Raw genomic sequence first — 23,512 nt, forward strand, 5'->3', positions numbered from 1 at the left:
AAAACTCATAAACACAGACAAGAGTTTAGTGGTTACCAGAGGTTAAGGGGGGAGGGTGGTAGAAGAGGGTAAAGGGGATCAAATATATGGTGATAGAAGGAGAACTGACTCTGGGTGGTAAACACACAATGTGATATATAGGTAATATATTACAGAATTGTACACTTGAAACATATGTAATTTTACTAACTATTGTCACCCCAATAAATGAAAAAACACACACACAGAAAAATTATAGCTCTGTCTTTGTATGAATAAAAAATAATCATATGCTGTAAGGATAACCAATGTACTAAATTGGACAGACTTATGAAGGCTCTTGTGTATTTATCTGTTTGTTTATTTGTTATAATTCTTTACATTTTAGAGAACATGGGGAAGACTCATGGGTTGTCTGCCCAAAGGGAAATATGAATTTATGCAGCAAGAAAAATAAGACAGTACCTATATTTTTCTCCTCATAAATAAAGGTGCTCTCAGGACTTGTGATGAAGTGTGATGAGATGCGACTTAGTAGTAGTAGTAGTAGTAGTAGTAGTGTGTTAAATGTTAATGCTGATGATGGGTGTTTGCATATTCTTTGAATAAATGGATCTTTTTGTTCTTTCTTAGAATCTTTTAGGTGAGTTGATTTAAATAGTAACATTTTTCTTCAAGTTTCCTAACCTTAGGGTGCCATTCAAAAGGAGGAAGAAGAAAAGTTGTGCTTATACAGGTGACACTAAGGAATGAATACTTTGTACTAAAACAATGAAAAATTCAAATATTAGTTTGAATATCACAAGACTAAAAGAAATGCTTACTTAGAACTCTGCACCAATAATGCCAATTTGGCTTTCTCTGTAGTTAGTTAACTGGTTGAAAATACAGATGGTGACTTGATTAAATGTCAAACATTATTAAAAGTTCCTCATAAACACCCTTAATTGGCATAGTTTTGTGCTATACACTTACTTTTACAGTCCCCAAAGTTCTCTCTTTCTCCCAATGTTTCGATATGCTACATTTGTCATATACACACTTTCATATATATTAGGATTCATATCCAGAGTTTTCATTATATCAGACAGTCACTGATCTGTTTGCCAATTATCAACTCTGGTTCCGAATTATTGAAGTATTACAGCCTCATAATATTTGGAGAGGGCAATATCTCCTCATTGGTTCTGCTTCAGAAGTTTGCTGAAATTCTACATGTAGAAATATTTTTTTCCATCAGATAAACTTAGAAATTATTTCAAGTTCTAAAAAATATCCTTCTGCTGTTGGTAGTTGATTTTACAGCTTAGTCTATGGAAACCAAGTATGTTTTATGATACTGAGTTTTATTATTTACTGACAACATATGTGTTTTCACTTGTGTCATATTTTATAGCTCTTATAGACTTTCATACTTTGATTGCAGATCCTTATATCTGTTTCCAAGTGTTCACTGGTTTTTCTTGCTATTGTGATGTTTAGAATGTTTGTTTATTTTTTAACTTGGTATTGTAAAATTATTAAATATTGCATACTAAGATTCTCATATCCAGCTACTTTGGAATCTATTTTTGTACTAAAATTGTTTGGTTAGTATTTTTTTCTTGTCAACTATTATTATATTGCCTACAAGTAATCAGAGTTTTATTTTTGGAATATTTTAATGAATGAATTGCTTTCCAAATATGTTGGTTAGGACTGAGTTCAGTTGTGTATAGTATCATTAATAGTGACATTCTTACCTGAGTTCTGATGTCAGTGAAAATTCTGCTAATATTTCATCATTATAAATTGTTTTTCTTTTTAAGTTTCAGAGAGAAATTGTTTTTTCAGGTTATGAAATTAATTTTTTTTAGAATTGATGTATAATTTACATATAGTACAATTCACCATTTTTAGTGTGTAATTCTATGAATTCTGACAAATGAATATAGCAGTGTTATCACCACTTTATTAAAGTGTGTTACCTTAATTGCTGTAGTTTATGATGTTAGCTCTAATTCTTAAAAGAAATATAGAACCACACCTTTCTATTTTTTATGTTACCTATCTTTGTCTGCATTTGGTATCAGGATTATTTTAGCTTTATAGAAGGAATTAAGAAGTTTCCCATCTATTTATATGTCTGGAACAGTAAATAACACGATGATTATCTGTTTCTTAATGACTTTATGGAACTTGTTTCTTCTTAGGAGTAGTTCTTTTACTACCCTTTCATTTTTTTCCTTATTGTTGTTTTGTTCAAGTTTTCAAATCTTAATTTTGGTTATATATATTTTCATAGAAAATTATCGATTTTATAGAAATTTTCAGAATTTCTGGCAAAAAAGTTTGACAGTAATTTGCAAATATATATATTTTAGTTTTGATTTATTTGGTAGTTATAACCCCTAATTAATTGCATTTTCTTCTTTACTTTGATTGGTCTTGAAAAGATATATTATGTATCTTTTAAAAGGACTCCTTTTGCTTTTATGATTAGATATTATTTGATTTTTCTATTTTATTCATTTTTGATTTTATATTTCTCTTTTCTTTCGCTGTTTGGTTCCCTTTTATGCTTTTCACATTGAATTCATTACATGTGATAATACATGTATTAGATGCCATTTAGTCTTGCCTTTTGTTGCTCTATTGTCTATTATACTGTTATATCTTCTAGTTAGAATCTTTCTGTAACCATTTAATTATATATTAATAATATATGTAATTAATTATGTATGTAACTTTAGATATTTAGATATTTAGATATGTACATATATATGTACATATATGTAGATTTATCCATTCTTAGTCTCTATATTTTAGTAATAGAATTTAAACCATTCACATTTATTATAATGATTGAAATATTTTGGCTTATTCCTGACAGTTCATTTTTTGGTTCTATGTACTATTTTCTCCCTTCTGGTTATGTTAATTGTGGCGAGCCAGATGCCAGGTTAAACTAAAAGTCCAGGTAAAATGTATTTTAAATTCAAGGAGAAAAGTTCTAACAATAACCAGCTGGAAAACAGTACATCTGCATGCAGTTCACTAAATGCTACATAATGCTGTATGGCATGAATCTCTGCACCACTTTATAAAAATATGCTGTCCTGACATACGTAGGTGACATTACTGACCTTTCCATCTGTAAGACATGTGCTTTGAGCTGCTTTTTGTGTGTTGGTGAAGAGTTGTGTTGAGACGTGGCATACATTTACGTGGCAGCTTCTTGGGGTTAGAATTGGAAACTGTGGAGTTGGACAATTTCTTCTCTGCAGCCCTACAAAGCATTATATTTTTAATATTTTATAATTCATAACTCTTGATCACTTGATCACTTTAAAGCTGTTTTTACTATATTTAGGTAATCATAAATATCTAAAGTGGGATGATTTGATCATAAAAGGGGGCACTATTAGTAATTAATACTTTGTAAACAGGTGTGAACTGAGACCATCTGGGGCAAGATGGGATGTAAAGTAATCCTAATGATACTAATTAGAAGGGAAGGATTGTGCATATGAGTGGAAAATTTGTTTCCACACCCTTCTATTCATAGTAATACTTTCTAGACAAGGTAGCAGAATATTCAGGCTAGGTTTGGAAGTTTGTAGAGCAGCAAGATTTGAATGAGAGAAGAGATTACAATGCTGTGGCGTGGCTTAGATAGGACACATTCATTCTTCTAGCATACCCCATACGCTTGCCTGGCTGTAAGGGTGGCATTGTAAACACCCCTGAACAGGACATGTGAATCCAAATTCATACATTTTGCCTAATGTTCTAGAGGTATGATTACACTCTCCCATTTTTATTTCTTTGTTTTTTATATGCATTATGATACTATTACTATTACTCCTATTATTCCCTTCTCCGTATATTTTAATAGTTACTTTATCTTGAATGGCCTGGCTTACTCATTGGCCGATCTTTATTTTAGTTTGAATAGCTTGGTTCCATTGAACTTCTTTCTGTGTTCCAAACTTAATGCATTTAACAATTTTTTTCCTCATTGCCTTCTTCCCCAAAGGAACACAGAACTGTTAACAGAATTCTTTGTTCTGGGGATATAAGAGACTCTACTCAAATCATTATATGTCAGCTCTCTTTGCTCTCTCCCTTCCTTTGTATTTTCCTCTTTGTAAATTACACAGTATTGCTAGATTGGCTCTCTACAAGTATATCTCATAGCAAACAAACAAACAAACAAACAAACAAAAAAAACAGAATATTTCCAGATCTGCCTAGTTGCCTATTTTAAAAGCCATTTCAGCAACAACTGTTTAAATCTGACCACTTTTAGTTCCAGGGCAATTTCCAAACACCAAAAGCCAATGATAAAATAGACATCAGCATTCCATGTCTACAAAGGAAGACCATTAACTTGGCACAGTTTGATGTCTAGGAGAAAATGTACAGCCTCATAAAGTTTGAAGAGTTTTTTTAATGTACTTTAAACTTTAGAGTAATGACTATAAGACAGGTTCTGGGGACAGAAGCAATATCATCATCACAGACTAGCTAGTGTTACAACAGCCTTTTGCTGCAATAGTTAAACACATTTTTATTGAAAGTCCACTATATACCAAGCAGTATGCTGAGAGTTGTAAAAATATATAAAAATATGGAATAATATATGATCATGTAGTTACCTAATAAATGAATGTACATTTAAGTGCTGTAATATTTCCAAGAAAGGAGAGCGCAGTATTTTGTTAGCAATTTAGACTTGGAAAACAAAATTTATGCCCCCAAATGTGTCTGTCTAGCATGAGGATTATTTTGTTTTTTAAGAAACAAAAGACACAGGAAGAACCTTTTATCTTCCCCCAACCTGCCTAAAAGAATTTAAGATAGAAGACCTGTTATGGGAAGAACTATCGCCATATCTAACCATAGTATAATCTGAACTAGGTGTGATAGACGGGAGGAACCTAGCAAGGTCCTTTTGATCAAAGTCCTCTCTGTGATCCATTGTCTCTAGATGACCAAGCAAACATTTATTTACTGAACATTAACTCTTGTAATCTCCCTGTGAATTGCCTTCTTCCCACTTTGAAGTCTCAAAATATTACCCCCTCTCCTTAGCTCAAGATGGCATATAAGCTTCAACTACCCAAATTGTCCCCATATTCTTATGGAACCCCCCCATATGTATATACATAAATGAATTTTGTTATTTTCTCCAATTAATCTGTCTCATGTCAGTTTAATTCTTAGGCCAAACAGAAGAACCTTGAAGGGTAGAGGAGAATTTCTTTCTCCCTGACGACTGAATATAAAGGTAGGAGGAAATCATTGGGCAGATAGGAAAAAGAAAGATGTGCTGCATAAAGAAAACTGGATGTGGAAGGGCATGGCAAATAAGAATGCAGAGGACATGACAGGAGAGTCAAACGTGTTTTCTGAGGATATTATTAAATGCATTTGGATGAGAGAGGCTCTACTTGCTTTGGAGTTCCTTAAACACTCGGCCAAAAAGAAAGAAAAAAAAATAGTACATGATGTGGTAGATAAGAGGTAGCCATGAAGGATATTTGAATGAGAAGGTGACATGAAGCCTTCTTTCTTAGAAGGTTAAAAATGACTATACCATGGCTAAACTAGTTGGAATAAGCAGCTCAAAAAGTCAAGGACAGTAGCTTGCAATGTACATCACATCCTCAAATGATGTTGTTTTGTTCAACACCATTTTGCAATAATGTTGATGAGATGATGTAGGAACTTAAACTCCTGTTTATATCAATTAGCCTTTGGTAACATTGATTTTGTTAAACGTTGTTTCACTTAAAATTGCAAAACTTATCTGTAACGTTAAATGAGGGCATACTGTAGTTATATTTTAGTAACTCTGGGACATTTGAATTGACCTGATAAAAGAAGAGAAAGTTATAATACAGAAGATGTGCATTTTCTTACATGTCTCTGGGTATTTTAATTCCCCATATTTTAGATAAATTTGTTTCATTGGTATGTAAAGTTATCATTTACTAGCACTACTACAGCAGATCTATTTCAATGTTAATAGATGGCACAATATTTTATTTTCTCTAGTATAAGCAATATAAAACAAAATGTTCCTTTCTGTTTGTAGTCTCTGTCTTTAACTATGATATTTTTTTATATTTAGAAAATTTAGTACCATCTTAGTGTTATTCCTTAAATTTTGGCCTTGCATTATCCTAACACATTACTGCGATAGTTTGAGTTTTCGGTAAGTGGTAGATGATTGTTTCAATGAATATTATTCCGTGTATTAATTCTGGCAAACTATATTATTTTTTATAATCTGCATATAATCTTATTAGTTTTCTTGCCTGATTAAAGGAAAATATTGACTGAGTCTCTTGTAAGACTCTTGTAAGACTCTCTTGTAAGACTGCCTTGTAAAAGGCAGATGTATTTAAAAGTACAGATCATGTATGATAATGAAATGAATGTGTACAAGTAACATTCTGATTTGTACTTTAATTGCTATTTATACACAGTGTGAATTAAGAATAAAACAAGTTGAGGTGAAGAAGGGAAGAAGGAATAAGGAATATAATTAAGACTTAGTAGTTTTGCTTTATAACTGTTTTAATTAACAGCTTTGTGATGGCAAAACAAATGTGATTTGGAAAAGCTAAGAATAACTAGGACAGGTGGCATCTTCTTTGGGAAAAAAATTGTTTGTGTTTTTAATAGTTATTTGATTTTTTTTTTTGACACAGAGCAGAAAATCAAAGTATGACATATTTGTGTCATAGAAGATATTTATGATCAATTTCACCAGTTTTATGTACTGGGGTTCCCCCCAACCCCATCCATTGGTTTGCTTTCCACAGTTTCAGTTACCTACATTCAACTAATGTTCAAAGATATTAAACAAAAATTATCAGAAATAAACAATTTGTAAGTTTTAAATTGCTTGCCGTTCTGAGTAGTGATGAAATCTTATGCCATCCAGCTCCATCCTACCCAGGATGTGAATCATCCCTTTGTCCAAGGTCTCCATGTTGTATGTGCTCCCTGCCCAAGTCATTTAACAGCCCTTTGGGTTATTAGTGCTTGTGTTCAAGTAACACTTATTTTACTTAATAATGACCCTGAAATGCAAGAGTGTTCATGCCGGCAATTCAAACATGCTGAAAGAAGCTTTAAAGTGCTTCCTTTAAGTGAAAAGTTGAGTACAGTACAAGAAGATATTTTGAGAGAAAGAGAGAAACCACATTCACATAATTTTTATTACAGCATATTGTTATACTTGTTCTGTTTTATTGTTAGTCATTTGTGGTTAATCTCTTGCTTTGCCTAATTTATAAATTCAACTTTATCATATTTATCATATCATATTTATTATTTTATCATATCATGTACAGGAAAAAAAGTATATATAGGGTTGGTACTATCCTCAGACATCTACTGGGGGTCTTGGAATATATCCCTCATGGATAAGAGGGGGCTATTCTATTATTAATACATTTCTTCATTTATTATTTTCATAGATGTCAAGTATACTACTATTATTAACATATTTATTTGTACTTTCATAATTGTATATATATAGTATTTCCCCCCCAAAAGTGATTATGGTGAAATCATGTATTTTTTTTTCTTAAACTACTACTTTTTACTTAACTAGACATCATGAATATAGAGCTTTTTTGACTATCAAAAATAGGATATGATTGTCAGGTGATTTTCAATTTAATTCAATCCTTCCATCCATCTAAGTTTTGATAAGCATCTTTAAACTCAAAGCATGAGACTAAGAGAAGAGATAGGTTTAGAAAAGAGGATCTCAGAAACTAAGTGAGAATTTTAAGCAGTTAAAGAGATAATAAGTTAGATGTGATAAGTGCTGTTAAAAACATGCAAATGAAGGTAGTAGGAGTACAAAGAAGGAGAAAATAACTTTGCCTGAAGGAATGGTAAGAATCTGAGGGAGCCTTCTGCTGACATTTTTTTTACCCTCTTTACTCTAGTTTTTCATCTCTGCAGTTTGCTTTGTTTTCTTATGTCTATTATTTGCCCATGGTCTTGTAGATTCTCTTTCTCACTTGATTGGTACTGGTCTACTTCTTTTAAATGAAAATAAAAAAGATAATTAGCACTTGCAAGACATTTAAGGGTTTATTCAAATATGGAAAAATCTCATTCAGGATAAAACTAATATAAAACTTCCCTGTCCTTTGTCACAACCTAATATAGATATATAAATTATATTAATTTTTAAAATATTAAATATATGCCAACTATCTGAACTATCCATCACAACCTGAGTAAGACAATCTAAAAATATACCTTAACATTAAAATAGTATAATATTTTATCCTTTCTTTAAAGAAAATATACACACAATATATATTTGTTGCAGAAAAGTTAGAAAATACAGATGAATAGAAGAAATTAGCATGTCAATTTCCATTATTATTTCATTATATGCCTTTCCTGGCTTTTTCCCCCTCCTGTATGGGTACAGACAATCAAATACTAACAACAAACACATATTTAAAAAAAAAAAAAATGGGTCAAACCATGTGTGTTGTTTTGTGTTCAGTTTTGTTTACTTAATCCATTATAAACATCCTCTCAATGCAGCAAATACAGGGCTTCATCTTCATTTTTAATGATAGCCTAGTGTTTTACTCTATGACTATATCAAAATTTACTTAATCCATAGTTGTATTTCTAATCATTCATAGTATAAGTAACCACATCAGTAACATCTTTGTAAGCACATATTGCATACATGTTTAATTTTCGCCTCAGGATGAATTACTAGTAGAATTACTACGTCAAATGTTATAGGTTCCTTAGGTTCTTACTACACATTGTCAGATCATTCTCCAGAAATGTTTTGCCTATGTATATACCAACTAGCAGTGAAAACACTGTTTTGTTGAAAGACAACAGTATAACATGGTTGTTAGATTCCTAAAAAATGCCATGTTATGAGAATCCTTGTTATATGAAAGAATTAGTACAAAAAAGGGGGTTAGGTTCAAAAAATTAAAAAAAAAAATACTATTACATTTTTATAATTAAGAGAAATATCTTTATTAAAGAAATTTTCAAAAAAGTATAACATTAATATGTATTAAATAATGTTTTCTTCATCATCACTACTAAACACCATTAACTGAGGGCGTTTTCTTTTTGACAAGGTATATTCATCCTCTGAGCTTAATACACCACAAACAAAATGGATTTAAAATTCTAATAAATTTAAAAATTCTGCAGTCAAATCTGATGTGACATCCACGCCCAAATGAAAAATTTCAAATTAGATATCTTTTGCTTTTAAAAGCTCTTATTACATTTCATGTTGTTCGGGATTTCCCTAATTTCAAATGAGATATGTTTTGCTCTTAAAAGCTCTTATTACGCTCTGTGTTGTTCTGGGGGTTCTTTAATTCTCAAACCGTGTTAGAGTGAAACCGTGTTCTAGGGTGCTGTGTTGTGCAAGGGTATTCCCCCACTTCTTGAACCGTGTTAGAGGGAAACCATGTTATAGAAGTGTCATGTTATAAGGGGGTTACCTGTACACTTACATGTGTATATATAACATTTATATTCTACACAGAACCAAATTAAACAATTGAATACCAATATATGTATCTTTATTTTTTTCATAAACAGTCCCAATAAAAATGAACATGTCAATACTTTAGGGAGGAGTTTCTATCTTTATTGTGAAAAGTCAGATTTCCCCATTAAAATGCAAATCTTTCATTTGAATGAGTTTAATATTCATGAAACTTTTGGCTTTCCAAAAAAGACAAACAAAAAAACAAACATTTGAATGTTCTAACAAAAATTTCAGGACTTTTAGTACCTTTGAGAAGTATAATGTAAAAGAAGTTTTGTCTGTATTAAATATACAGGAACTGATTTTTCCTAGGTATGTGTCAAATGACAGGTAATAAATCAGACAAGAGCATTGTTCCTATCTTGCCTTCCCTTTTTGAACTTGAAAGTGATTGGGTTGGAAGAGTTTCCTTCATTTGATGGCACAAATTCACTCATCTGTTTCACTCACTCTTCTGATCACAAGTAGAGGATTAAAATTTAAATCATGATCCATAGTTGTTTTTTCGACTGTAAAATAGGTCATCTTTCCTCTTCTATCATCATTATCAATCTTTTATTCAGTTTCCCTTATTTACTGAAGACTCAAGCTCTTGAATCACTTTCTTTCTCTCTCCCTACTCCTAACATCATCCTAAGTGACTTTAGCTTGTATGCAGATGGTCCTTTGAATTCTAGTTGAGAAGTCCTACTTCTCAGCTCCTTGCCTTCCTCACCAGTGTTGTTTACCTTTTTGTTTCTTCATCACACTCTGGACCTTACATCACTACAAATTGCATCACCCCCAAAATCTCATTTTCTGATACATCATTGTTTGAACATTGGCTTATTTGCTCTGGTAGCCCCATTGCAATTATTTGATCTTACTGAGATGACTGATCCATTGACCCCTTCTCACTATCCATCCATCAATCTTCTCCTGTCTTCATTTCCCTCTTGGTCTAACTTAGATTACACAGCTTCTCATTATAATTCCTGTACAAATATCCTGAACTCTTTGACTCTCTCTCAGATTCTCTTACCACACCCCATCTTAGTTGAACCCAATTTGTCTCCTTTTCCATGCCTACTCCCAAACAACTAAATATGACTGGTGAAAAAAAAAAAATCTCACAGTGAAGCCATTGAAATTCATGATCGAAGATCTCTAAAGGGAAAAAGGGAAATTCTACCATTAAGCCCATAAATATGAATTCTCTCACATTGTGATGATTATTTATACCTTTCCTTCTCCCATATTGCTATCCATTCAGATGATATAATATTAATTAAACAAGGTGGCAAAACTCTCACTCACACAGAAGGAAGGAGTACCTATAATTTAACTAAAGCTATTTCTGAGAACTGATTTTCTTGAATGAGCTTTTTCTTCTTTCAGTCAGTTACCTTATAAAATTTATGATTATAGTCCCTGGAAAGTGGTGTTTTTGTCTTCTTTCAGTACTTTTGTTTTCCTTTAGTACTTTTACTGTTCTACTTCACCATACAATTGCCAGATTATTATAACTATGTGTTCATTTTGGTTGCTATACTTACACTTTTAGAGGTAGCAGAATATGGAGAAATTGAAATCTGAAGATGCGGTTTTGATTTGTTTGATCTTATGCTTGTGACTTTAGACATGTTTCCCAACTTCTCTAAGATTCAGTTTGCTATCAGTACAATGGAGTTAATAATACCTACCGTGATGGATTTTTTAGATGAGATGTGTTTGTAATCTGGAAAGCCCTACACATGTACTACCCATTATCATTTGAAACTCTCACATTCACAATTTCTTGCATCATGTAAATTATTATGATTTGAAATTTGGTGTTCAGTGTCATGCTTTTAAATATCAATCACTATACTGAAAATTTGTAATGAAGTATCATCTTTACAAAACGACTATTTGGTCTCAGCAATATGGTTTGCAAAAACATTAAGTTTGAAGAACAATTTTTAGTCTTATTCCTTCTCGGGATGTAAGTGATGAACTCTTGATGAAACTGCATCAGTATTGCTTACAAACAGTGGATATATTTCAATTACTGTGCAAATAAATTACTATGCAAACATTTGGTTGAAACCAAATAAGTCTTATGTGGGAATGAAAACAGTTTTTTGTTCTTGGCTTTCTCTTTCTTCACAAAAGTGAAGAAAAGTTTCTCTTCTCTTCTCTTCTCTTCTCTTCTCTTCTCTTCTCTTCTCTTCTCTTCTCTTCTCTTCTCTTCTCTTCTCTTCTCTTCTCTTCTCTTCTCTTCTCTTCTCTTCCCTTCCCTTCCTCTTTCTTTCTTTCTTTCTTTCTTTCTTTCTTTCTTTCTTTCTTTCTTTCTTTCTTTTTTTCTTTCTTTCTTTCTTTCTTTCTTTCTTTCTTTCTTTCTTTCTTTCTTTCTTTCTTTCTTTCTTTCTTTCTTTCTTCCATCTTCCTTCCTTTCTTTCAGATAAATTTTTTTTTTAATTAGTTTCAGGCATACAGAAAAACATAGTGATCAGACATTTACACAGTTTGCTATCAGTACAATGGAGTTAATAATATCTGCCGTGATAAACCCAACAAGTGTACTGCCCATCTGACACTGTACATAGTTATTAGAACATTATTGTCTATATTCCCCATGCTTCACTACACATTCCTGTGAGTTTTTTTAAACTATAGTTGACACTCAATATTATTTTATGTTAGTTTCAGGTGTATAGCATAGTGGTTAGGCATTTATATAATTTATGAAGTGATCCCCCAATAAATCTGCTACCCATCTAACACTATACATAATTTTTACAATACTATTAACTATATTACTGTACTTTACATCATCATGACTGTCCTGTAACTATCAACTTTTAGTTTCCAAATACAGTAGTGTTTTTTAAAGAAATATAGAGGAAACAGTGCCCAAAGACTGAGTTGACTTAGAAGTGTTTAGTGAGCCATCAGAAAATATGAAAATATCGAGAAACTTTGTCATGTTCAAATCTGGAATAATTTTGGAAGATCTGCTTTGAAAATTAAGCTTCTAACACTAAGGAACTGGCCTTCCCAACTATCTTGTTTCAAAGAAAATAGAGAAGGCAAGTTGGCTGAAACTGAATCTGGTTCGTTATTCACTAGCCTTAGGGATAATCACATTTAGGGAAAAGGCTATAATTAGCTCAATTGTTGCCTTTTACCGTATGTGGCAAAATCCAATGGTTTCTCCTTTCATTTTTCTTTTTTTAAGTCTCCAAATATTTTTCCAATTTATTTTTTAGATTTGGCAACTCTAATAAGAAATAGAGAAGTTGTTTTTAGTACTCAATTATATAATATTCACTGACATAAATGTAAGCACAAAATTTTATATCTTTGAAACTTACACTTTGGAGTTATCAAACTTTCTGTTACACTCAGTTGTTTTGTTGCACTATGGCTAATGTCAAAATATGAGTGATTAAACCTATATTCTTCTTAGAGTTCTCCAACATAAGTGAATCTGACCTTCTCTCTTTTGTTTGTTTCCAGCCTTTAGTAAGGACTGTGGTTGGAAGTTAATTTTGATTAGAGTTTAAAGTAGTGAACATTACAATTAAACATATGGACATTCCCAGAAGCATTTCTACAAGCAGCATGTTCATGTGCAGACTCACTCAAACCTCCTGATCGTATTAAAAATTATTTTTGTTCAAGATCATTTTGTTCAAGCTATGTGCAAGTTTTCCTCATATTTCTTCTGTTATTTGTAGTTTAAAATATAAAACAAAAGTCTACTCTTTTTTCCTTTATATATTTTTACATTCACAATTGACTTTCTATGTGAATATTCTAACATTTCTGCTATTATTTAAGTAGAGTTGAACTACTAAGAGTTTTAAGTCCTATAGTCTATGACTTTAAAAAATGGTAGTAGTAGTATAGAATAGAATTTTATGATGGTAATTTGAATTTTATGCCCAGTGCTTAAGTGTATTTTATAAATATTTTGAATTCTTAATTCTTCATATTGGTTTCACCAACATTTCTCTGGAGAAACTAAATATATTAACTGATGTACATGTTAATTAAGTAATTTTCACTAAGGATATGTCCTGTGAAAATGATAGAATTTTCTGTGAAGCTTTCTTGATAGCCTAAGTGTATATGAAGAATAGTAGTAGGGCAAGCAGTTTGAAGCTTAGGAAATGACTTCAATGCAGGATTTCAGACTTCCTAATGCTCTGCAATCTCATGTTATACATATTCTCCATGGAGTTATGTCACATGTCACACATCTTGGGCTAGATTCAAAGATGAAGAATTATAGTATATAAATCATTAAGTTGATAGAAGAAATGTGATTATACTCTAAACGTATTTTAATTGTATTTGTATTATATTTATATCAATAAGAATTTTTTTGGCTTTAGACATACATGTTTAAAAGTTTAACACAAAACATAGATATAAGTGGGGATAGCGATGTTGATTTATACATATGATTAAAAGAATATGTATTCATGTATTAATTTATGATTAAAACAATAAGTCCACAAACGTGTTTTGGGTATGTCCGGGTAAGGAGTTTACCATCTAGCAGAGTACAGGCATCTTCAAATAGTTATAAGACTGTGTATTAAGTATGACAAAGGTGTGAAAAAAAAAGCTCGAGAAAGCAGTAGGAAGAATAGGAGGCGGTGGAAGCTGGGACAGCAAAATCTTCCGAAAGAGACGACACTTATGTTGAGCCCTATTAAAATGCACGATAAATACTATTAAAGCATTGCAGACAGGGATGGCAGAAGATGGAAAGGGAACTGGTAAGAGATAGGAAAAGGATTATTGGAAGATGATGCATTTATTAGATTGAAGCTTTGGAGGGTGAGTAGAATTCTGATAAACATAAATGGAGTAAAAGGTATCCAGATAGTGAAATAGCAGGAGAAAAGTCACAAACAGGGAACACATATTCTGCAGTATTCCCATTTGAATTGATGTGAGTTGTATAAGAGGGAGATAAGGCTGAAGAAATAATTTTAGGTCAGATTCCAGGGAGACTAAAATGCTAAATTGAGCTGAATAGAGTTATCTGTAGGAAGGTTCTTTTAGCAGCAGTCATAGGATGGCTTAGAAGGTGGAGAGATTGGAAGCAGAGCCATGTTCTATGTGTCAAAAGGCAGTAATTGAATTCTAATTGTGAGGGGCAGATTTAATAAAGTCCTGAGTGAAGCAGGCCATGGCAGTCATAATGGAAAGATGAGAACTAGTGCGGGAGAAACTGTGGATGAGGACTCGTCAAGACTTGGCACTGGCCCCATGTGGGGAGGAGGACAGGGGAGTGTTTCCGAATGAGCTGAGCTTTGAGTCCATTTCATGCGGAGGAAGGTGGTACAAGTGACCTAGATAGCTATCACGGCAGTAGGAGTAGGGCTGTCAGTTGAGTTAAGGTGCTGAAAGAACATTGAGCTTGACATTTTCAGCAGTCATTGGGAATTAAGAGCCTGGAGAGAAGGAAAAACTCAGCTGTTGAGTTCACCACACTGTCTGGATAGTGCTGACATGATAAGACATTAATATTTTCAGGAACAAATGACTAAAGTTTTGAAAATGTGGCAAGGCCCTGGAATGCACCCAACACATTCCCAGATCTCAGTAAAATCACTTAATCTTTCAGTAGCTTAATTTTCTCAGCTATACAATGGAAAAAAATAGTTCAATATCCATCTCCTAGATTCTGGGATTATATTAAAGGTATAGTTTTGGTCAAAAATCTAGGAATATATGTATATATATATATATATATATACATATAGTCATATGTATATAGTCATTGATTACATATATACATATATTTGTTTTTATTATATTGAGAGAACCGCAAAAAGAAAATATATAACTAGTATATTAATGTTTTCAATTGTACATTGCAAGATGTTCTAAATACAAAAATTTATCAAAATAGTTAGATTTTATTAGATTTTTACTCTGTGCCAGCCAGGCAAAATTTTAAGTACTGTTCAAGTACTTAATAATTTAATCCTTAAATTATCACCATGACATTGTATTGTCTCCATATTACAGGTGAGGAAACCAATGCTCATAGAAACTAAATAGCATTTATTTAGTTGGGACTTGAACTTGGGACTTGAATACAAGTACTCAGGCTTCAGAACCAGGCTCCTATCTTTTAGTCCCTGTTGCTTCCATATTGAGTAGACATCTGCTTCAGACCATGCTTCATTTTGTTATTGTATTTGTATTAATGTGGCCTTCTCTATTACAGTCCTCTCTATATCTAAAGCTCTTGTGATCCAGATACATTACCTTTCCTTCTACACATATTCATTTCCTTGCTCTGAAATAAATCGACCGAGTGCTGGTACTGATACGAAAAATTGACATGGCAAGAGAAAGTGTCCAGGCTTTGTATCTAGTCCAAATTCTTGGTTTAAACTTGAACGTTCTGTCTGGTTATCTCTGTGACCTTGAGAAAGTTGCTTACCACCCCGAACCCTGGTTCTTCATCTCTAAACACACAGCTGTACAGAGAGTTAATAATGTGAAATACCTCCATAGTCTTTTGGCTCATAAAAGCCAATCACCGGCGCTAACAGTAGGTACAGTGTAGAGAACCCACAATACTTTTTAGGGACCCATGAAAATGTTTCAATTTCTTTTAAAATCAGTAGGAAACACGTGAACTTTCAGTTGAATAACATATTTAATATATTAGTATATTCATCTGTATACAAATGTAATTGTAAAATATAATTTTCAACTCTTTAATGGAACAAAAGTGGCTTGGGTCTATGAAAGTCGTAACATTGCCCTAGTCATCATTTCTTACTTAGATTTCTTAAATCTCTTCTAGTGTCTGAGCCGTAATGCTTTCCCCATACATTTTGTTGGTTGATTCATTAGTCAGCTAATTTCTAGCTTATGTAAACTAAAATAAAGGTAAAATTGATATTTATATTCCCCACCCAACACTATTTTTTTAACACCTCCTTCCTAAGTTGTTCATTATTTCCTCTTCTGGGCTACCTCTGTACTGTGGTTAAACTTCTTACACCATATTTAAACTATTTATTTACATATCTATCTCTCCTACTAGTCTATCAAAGCATCTTGAGAACATGGATTGTGCCTTATCCACTCCTATATTCCCAATAACTAGCAGAGTACATGGAACATATAAAGTAGTTTTTAAAAGTTTGGTGAGTTAAATTTATTCTACTTGCAACACTGACATTGTCCTGCCATCCATAGGCTAACTGCTATCTGTTAAATGTACTTTATAACTAAGATTTCACCGAAAACTTAGGTATCTGAAATGAAAAATTGTCATTGATTCTGAAAGATTAGTTCCTCCTTAGGACTCTTCTATACTTTTCAGCATTACTCTCTACCATCTAATTATTCCATTAAAAATGAGAAGTTAAATAAATTAGTTTGTCAAGACTTCTTCCCTCCTTTGCTAAATTAATTTAATTAACAAAGGGCCTATGAAAATGGTCAAGGTCCTCTGATATCTTTATGGATGCATTCTCATGTTATAAATTATTCTGTGTCCCACTGATCTAATGGGAATACAATGTGAGAGTGAAAAATGAGCCTTAATTCCTCAGTACCAAAGACATACCAGCATTATTTAATTACAGAATGGGAGACAACATATATCACTACTAGCATTTAAGCACCTAATTTTATGGACAATGACTTTTCTTGTTTTATTTTAATATTGCTTATAAAAGTTTTATTTTCTCTGAAGAGGAGCAGAACACATAATAAATTATTAGGTAATTTGTTCATGATTAGTTGGCAACATATAATTGTTTTATTTTTTTAAGAGACTGCCAAATACCTTTTGTTTTTCATTTATTTTTATGTTTCCTACTCTCTGATTTATAACTTTCTTAGGCTTACACAGTTTTTACATCTTAGTACTTTGTAGTCCATAAAAGGGCGAGGTACTAGAGGGGAAAGAAACTGCTTGCAGTTTGGACAATTGTGGATGATGGTACCAATTACATCAAAGAGGTTGGACAAAGGGTAATTTTTGTTCTTTCTCAAGTCTGATCCTGCACAATAGCCGGTAACAGGCTTGGTTACTTGCAGAGATTATTTTGCATTCTTAATATCTCTTTGAAAAAGAAGTGGCTGGTTTTAGCTGTGGAAAACCGATGTGTGCTCATGTATTAAGAATGACTGCAGAATTTTGACATGGTCTAATACTTGGTGTCTCATGGTTATTGGATCCTTCTAAAGTTGTTTAAATTGCTAATTATAAAGGCAAAAGCTTGATAAGAAAAATGGGTAGTTATTACCTTGATTTCAGGTTTTACAAGATGATTGTCTCATTTTAGTAATAACATTCAATAGTATATATTATTAGCATGGCGTTTTTTTGTTTGGCAGAGTACTTTCATATGCATTATTTCTTTGGATGCACACAATCCCACAGGGAGAATATTGTTATTATCAATATTTTACAGTTGAGTAAATTAAGCTATATGGACTTTAAGTAACTTAGACAAGATCTCACAGTTAGTAACTAGCAGAATAAGGACCAAATTCCGGTCTTCTTATTTAAATTCCCTTACTATTTATGACTTTCTTGCTTCTCAGCCCTTTAAGTCAGTAAGATACAACCACAGACCTCCTGACACAATTGGAAGGCAGTCAAACACAACCTTTCTCTGACCCTTTCAAGGCCCACATACCTAAGATATCTTGTCCAACTTCATTGGCCACTTGGACATTAATCCACACTTCTGCTCCCTCTGACTTGGGTGTTATATGTGGTTTCTACCATATTTTGAGTTTAACCTAAAAACATTTCTTTTATTTGTCAAATTAATAGCTTAAGTAATTACATACCAATATATCGGGAAATTTAGTTTCTCCTTCCTAAGATTTTCCTCCTTAATTATTCAGGAATCCTGAAGCTTGCTAAATCCAAAGGGGAGTCATTCTACCTTCCAATTGCCAGCAGAGAACACATTTGAGTTGAGCCCCTCATTCCTATTGTTGCTTCTGGTTGCTACACAGTGTTGCTGTGGTAGACTGACTTTGCACAGCTCTGCTGCTAATATTCATTCCCTGTTGCCTGTTTGCCCTTGTAGAAATAGGTCTCTTACCAGTTCACAGGGATACCTCCTATTGTATGTGCCATGATAACAGCCCTTTTAGTTCACATTTCCAATCATTATTCCCCAAAGCAGGGAGGCCTCGTGGCAGGGTGTGTGAGTTTGAAAGAGCTTCTTGCATAAGCCATAAATTGAAATCATCTCTCAAAAACATACCTAGGTCCTCAAAAACATATCTAGGTCCAAACCTAAGCCTCTAGTTAATGTGCTCCTTTTATGTAAGGCAACTTTGTTTCAGGGTCTCATTGTTCTTTTTGGTGAAGGTCATCCTGAACAGGTCTTTCAAACTTTGAATCGTAGGAAGCTAGGTTCTTTCTTCCAGAAGGATCAAGGGTGTCAGCAGCTGGTATCTTCAGTCATATTCCAAATTCTCTTTCTCCTCTCTTCAATGGAGAAGTTGCCTTGATGCCTCACACTTACCTGATTAAGAGGATACTTTCATGAGGCCAGGAAAATCAGTGTTTCTAACTTTACCTATGGAAAAGCTAGTATCATTTTAAAATAAATCCCTATTGGGCATCCACTTAATCTCTGTCTGACCATGTCTTCAGTACACTTCTCTCTGGGTAATGTTATATAGTTTGCACTTGGATCTTTGCTTTTCAGAAAATCCACTGTTGTAGCTATGACACATATTACTCTCTTCAATTCATTGTAGAAAGAGTGAAGCCTATAAAATTGGACTTATTACAAATAACTAGTTTAAGGAGTAAATTAGTTTCCTGGGATTGTTATAACAAACTACCACAAACTGAATGTCTTAAACAAGATAAATTTATTGTCTCACAGTTCTGGAGGCCAGAAGTACCAAATAAAGGTGTTGGCAGAGTGGGTTCCTTCTGAGGGCTAAAGAGGAATGTATTTCATACCTATATTCTAAGCTTCTAGTAGCTTCAGGAGTTCCTTTGGCTGGTAGATGGCATTCTTCCTGTAGTTTCATGTAGTCTTCCATCTGTGTCCAAATGTCCTCTTTGTATAAAGACACCAGTCATATTGGATTAGGACCATTCTAATGGCCTCATCTTAACTTGACCATCTTCAAAGACACTATTAAGCTTTTTTCTCCCCCGGAGCTGAGCTGGGCCTGCAGGTCTGTGGTGAGCCGCGGACGGGGTGCTCTGTTCACCAGGATGGGATTTGTTAAAGTCGTCAAGAATAAGGCCTACTTCAAGAGATACCAAGTGAAATTTAGAAGACGCCATGAGGGTAAAACTGATTACTATGCCCGGAAATGCTTGGTAATCCAGGATAAAAATAAGTACAACACACCCAAATATAGGATGATTGTACGGGTAACCAACAGAGATATCATTTGTCAGATTGCTTATGCCCGTATAGAAGGAGATATGGTAGTTTTTGCAGCTTATGCTCATGAACTCCCCAAGTACGGTGTGAAGGTTGGCCTGACAAATTATGCTGCAGCATATTGTACTGGCCTGCTGCTGGCACGCAGGCTTCTCAATAGGTTTGGCATGGAAAAGATCTATGAAGGTCAGGTGGAGGTGACTGGAGATGAATACAATGTGGAAAGCATTGATGGTCAACCTGGTGCCTTCACCTGCTATTTGGATGCAGGGCTTGCCAGAACTACTACCGGAAATAAAGTTTTTGGGGCCCTGAAGGGAGCTGTGGACGGAGGCTTATCTATCCCTCACAGTACCAAACGATTCCCTGGTTATGATTCAGAAAGCAAGGAATTCAATGCAGAAGTACACCGGAAACACATCATGGGCCAGAATGTTGCAGATTATATGAGTTATCTAATGGAAGAAGATGAAGACGCTTATAAGAAACAGTTCTCTCAATACATAAAGAACAATGTAACTCCAGACATGATGGAGGAGATGTATAAGAAAGCTCATGCTGGTATACGAGAGAATCCGGTTTATGAGAAGAAGCCTAAGAAAGAAGTTAAAAAGAAGAGGTGGAACTGTCCCAAAATGTTGCTTGCCCAGAAGAAAGATCGGGTAGCACAGAAGAAGGCAAGTTTCCTCAGAGCTCAGGAACGGGCTGCTGAGAGCTAATAAACCAAACAGTTTTCTATGAAGATTTTTCATATAGACATAAATAAAGTTATTAAGCAATTAAAAAAAAGACACTATTAATATAATAATATTCACAGGTAAGGGTTAAGACTTTAGCATTTTTTATGTGGGACAAAAGTCAACCCATAATGGGGAGGGGAGAGGAAGCACAGATTATAAAGTAGGTTATCTGACACTAAATACCACAATTGTGAAGCCTCCTGTAATTTATTTTTTTCCATTAACTGTTAAACATTTGTTTAGGAATATACTTAGTTGTTATAAGTCTAATAGCTTCTGATTCTTCTACAGAATTTGTTATTTTTAAATTTATTTTCAAAGAATTCTTTACTAAATTTGGACTTGCATTAATTTAGTCAGTTTTCTAAGAATTACTTCTAAAAATCCTTGAAATACATTTTTTTAACAACAAAAAAAAAAGGTCAGGCTTTTAAAGAAAAGCAAATAGGAGAACACTATCTGTAGGCAATATAGAATACCCTTATTTGTAATCTTATATTTGTGTGTGTGCGTGTGTGTGCATATGTGTGCATGTGTGTGTGCGTGTATATTTTATCTAGTCATATATCCATGAATTATTGAATGAAAAATTTATTTACTGTTGCTTGGTTTTTCTTGTGGATATAGGTCCCTTATAAGTTCACAGGGATACCCCATGAGAAAGTAGTTTTGGAGTTATAAAATAGATTGGGTGCTTGTTACTGTTTATAAACATTGCCTAAAATAATGAGATGCTCCCTAAATTTAAATAAGTGAATTTAACTGTCATTATATTTTCTACATCTATTTAAGTAAACACTGTACTTAGAAAAATGGGCTTTGAGTAAGAAAACTAAATATGGTTGAGTCTGAACATTATTATATGAGTCACCCAGGACAGGTAATCTAATTTCCAAGCCTCAGTTATCTCATGTTCAAAATTGAGATAAAATGCCATATTTTTCATTGGACTTCTGGCGAAATTGTTTAAGAAAATATATGCAGCATGTTTACAGTAGTACCAGGCACTTTGTGAGCAGACAATAAATATCAACTATGTTGTCACCACAAATTAAATTAATTTGTTCCACTGAAGTTATAATTACTATTTTATGCCATTAAATTAAAACCCTGAGCCTGAAGAGCAGGGGTTGCTGTAACTCCATGCTTAGGCCAATATTTAGAGTAATAGTTGCTAATAAATTGTTTTATGTCAGAGTGTAACTCTGGGTCTATTTTTTTAAATAGATTTTTTTTCTGTACCAATGATAATTTTTATTGAGTTAGAACCTACCCTGAGTCGTAAGATTTAAAATATTTTAAAAATTTATTTGGCATTTGGCTAATGATTTTTGCTTTCTTTAGCATCAGACTCTCTTTCCTGTGCTCTTATTCCCAAGATTTTTGTTGTTTTAATTTGTTAATTAGAGTAGCTACATTTTCTGATGCTATCTACTTTTATTTTCCAAGAGCTGGTTTATTGACTTCAAAAAGAAACACAGAAAAACAAACCAAACCACTATTATATAAGTAATATATGCTCATTGTGGGGAGAAATAAATAAGTGCACACACACACACACACACATAGACACAGAAATCAAGCCACCCATAGCCTGACACTACACACAAAATGAGTGTCTGCATTTGAGATAGCATCTCTTAATGCTGCCTTCTGACTTATACAACCTTTTGGTAAATCAAATTTCATCTGTATTGATACCCTCTTAGCTGGCCAATGCCTTTCTTGCAGCAACACTCATGAAAGAACCCAAGCAGAAAACAGAGTCAACAGGTGCTCTATATCCAATTCCCTGCCCAAGGTACCTTTTATTTAGAAATGGCTCCCAACAGGACTGCTGAAGTAGCAAGAAATAACAAACTAAAAATATTTTCATTGTCTATTGTTGCAACTAGAGAGAAAGAAGCTCTGAGGCACCAAAGTTTTCCAGCTTAGAAAAAATATGATTGGGTGATTTAAGATGGCATGGTAGATAAATGCTGTGTTTGTCTCCTTTCACGATCACATTAAAATTACAACTAAATTGTAGGACAATCAACCTGGGGAATCATCTGAATTCTAGCTGAACAGAAGTTTTTTAACTAAGAATATAAAGAAGAAGTCACATTGAGACTGACTGCAGGGGCAGAGACGTGGAACAGGCTGGCCCCACACTTCATATAGCATTTGAAAACTGGGAGGGATATCACAGCCTTGAAAGTCCCCCACAGAGAAGGTAGGGACCTCAGCCCCACATCAGACTCCCTGCTGGGAGTACCAGTGCCAGGAAGAGGAGCCTCCACAACATCTGGCTGTGTAAAATAGTGGGGATTCTGACCGACCAGGTAACATGAAAGGCTGTGGGAAACACAGACGTACTCATAAAAGTCACATGCACAAACTCACTCTCTCATAGGCACTTACCCTGGGCACTGGTGGATCAATAGTAATTTAAGAGGTGTCAAAGATACACAGGGAGAGACTAATTGTGTGATTTCATGACAAGGACTGGAGGGACAGTTGCCATTATCCCTGTGCAGGATCCTCCTCACATGTAGCTAGCAAGTGGGCACCCTCTTTCCTGTGTTGAGCCCTCCCTCACACAGCCAAATTTGAATCTGCATTGGTAGGTGAAATCTGCTCATTCCACCCTGGTGACTCCCCAGGACTGTGCCCCACCCAACTCTCACAACACCAGAGACACTTTCTCTGGCGAGGCCAGGCTTGCTGGCATTACATTCTTTCTTGGACAACTCTCAGGGGTCCACGGGCACCAGGTGGGTGGCAACTGGCCTAGGTGTGCTCTGAGACTTTTGCTGAGTAGCTCCAGTCTCAGCACTGACACCAAACTAGAATCTACATTAACC

The 23,512-nt window shown here is 33.9% G+C and overlaps 2 protein-coding genes across 5 annotated transcripts in view; both read left to right on the forward strand.

Annotated features, from left to right (window-relative positions):
- Positions 1 to 23,512, forward strand: part of MACROD2 (mono-ADP ribosylhydrolase 2) — a 2,186,605-nt gene that overhangs the window by 605,356 nt on the left and 1,557,737 nt on the right. The gene's annotated exons all lie outside the window — the stretch shown is intronic.
- LOC308490929 (large ribosomal subunit protein uL18-like) lies at positions 19,752 to 20,651 on the forward strand (the record flags this gene model as incomplete). The annotated part of the gene is made up of 1 exon (XM_081033710.1): positions 19,752 to 20,651. One exon carries the CDS (start codon positions 19,752 to 19,754, stop codon positions 20,643 to 20,645), a length of 894 nt encoding a protein of 297 aa, XP_080889836.1. The 3' UTR covers positions 20,646 to 20,651.

Source organism: Rhinolophus hipposideros, assembly GCF_964194185.1.
Source record: "Rhinolophus hipposideros genome assembly, chromosome: 22".
Classification (NCBI taxonomy): domain Eukaryota; kingdom Metazoa; phylum Chordata; class Mammalia; order Chiroptera; family Rhinolophidae; genus Rhinolophus; species Rhinolophus hipposideros.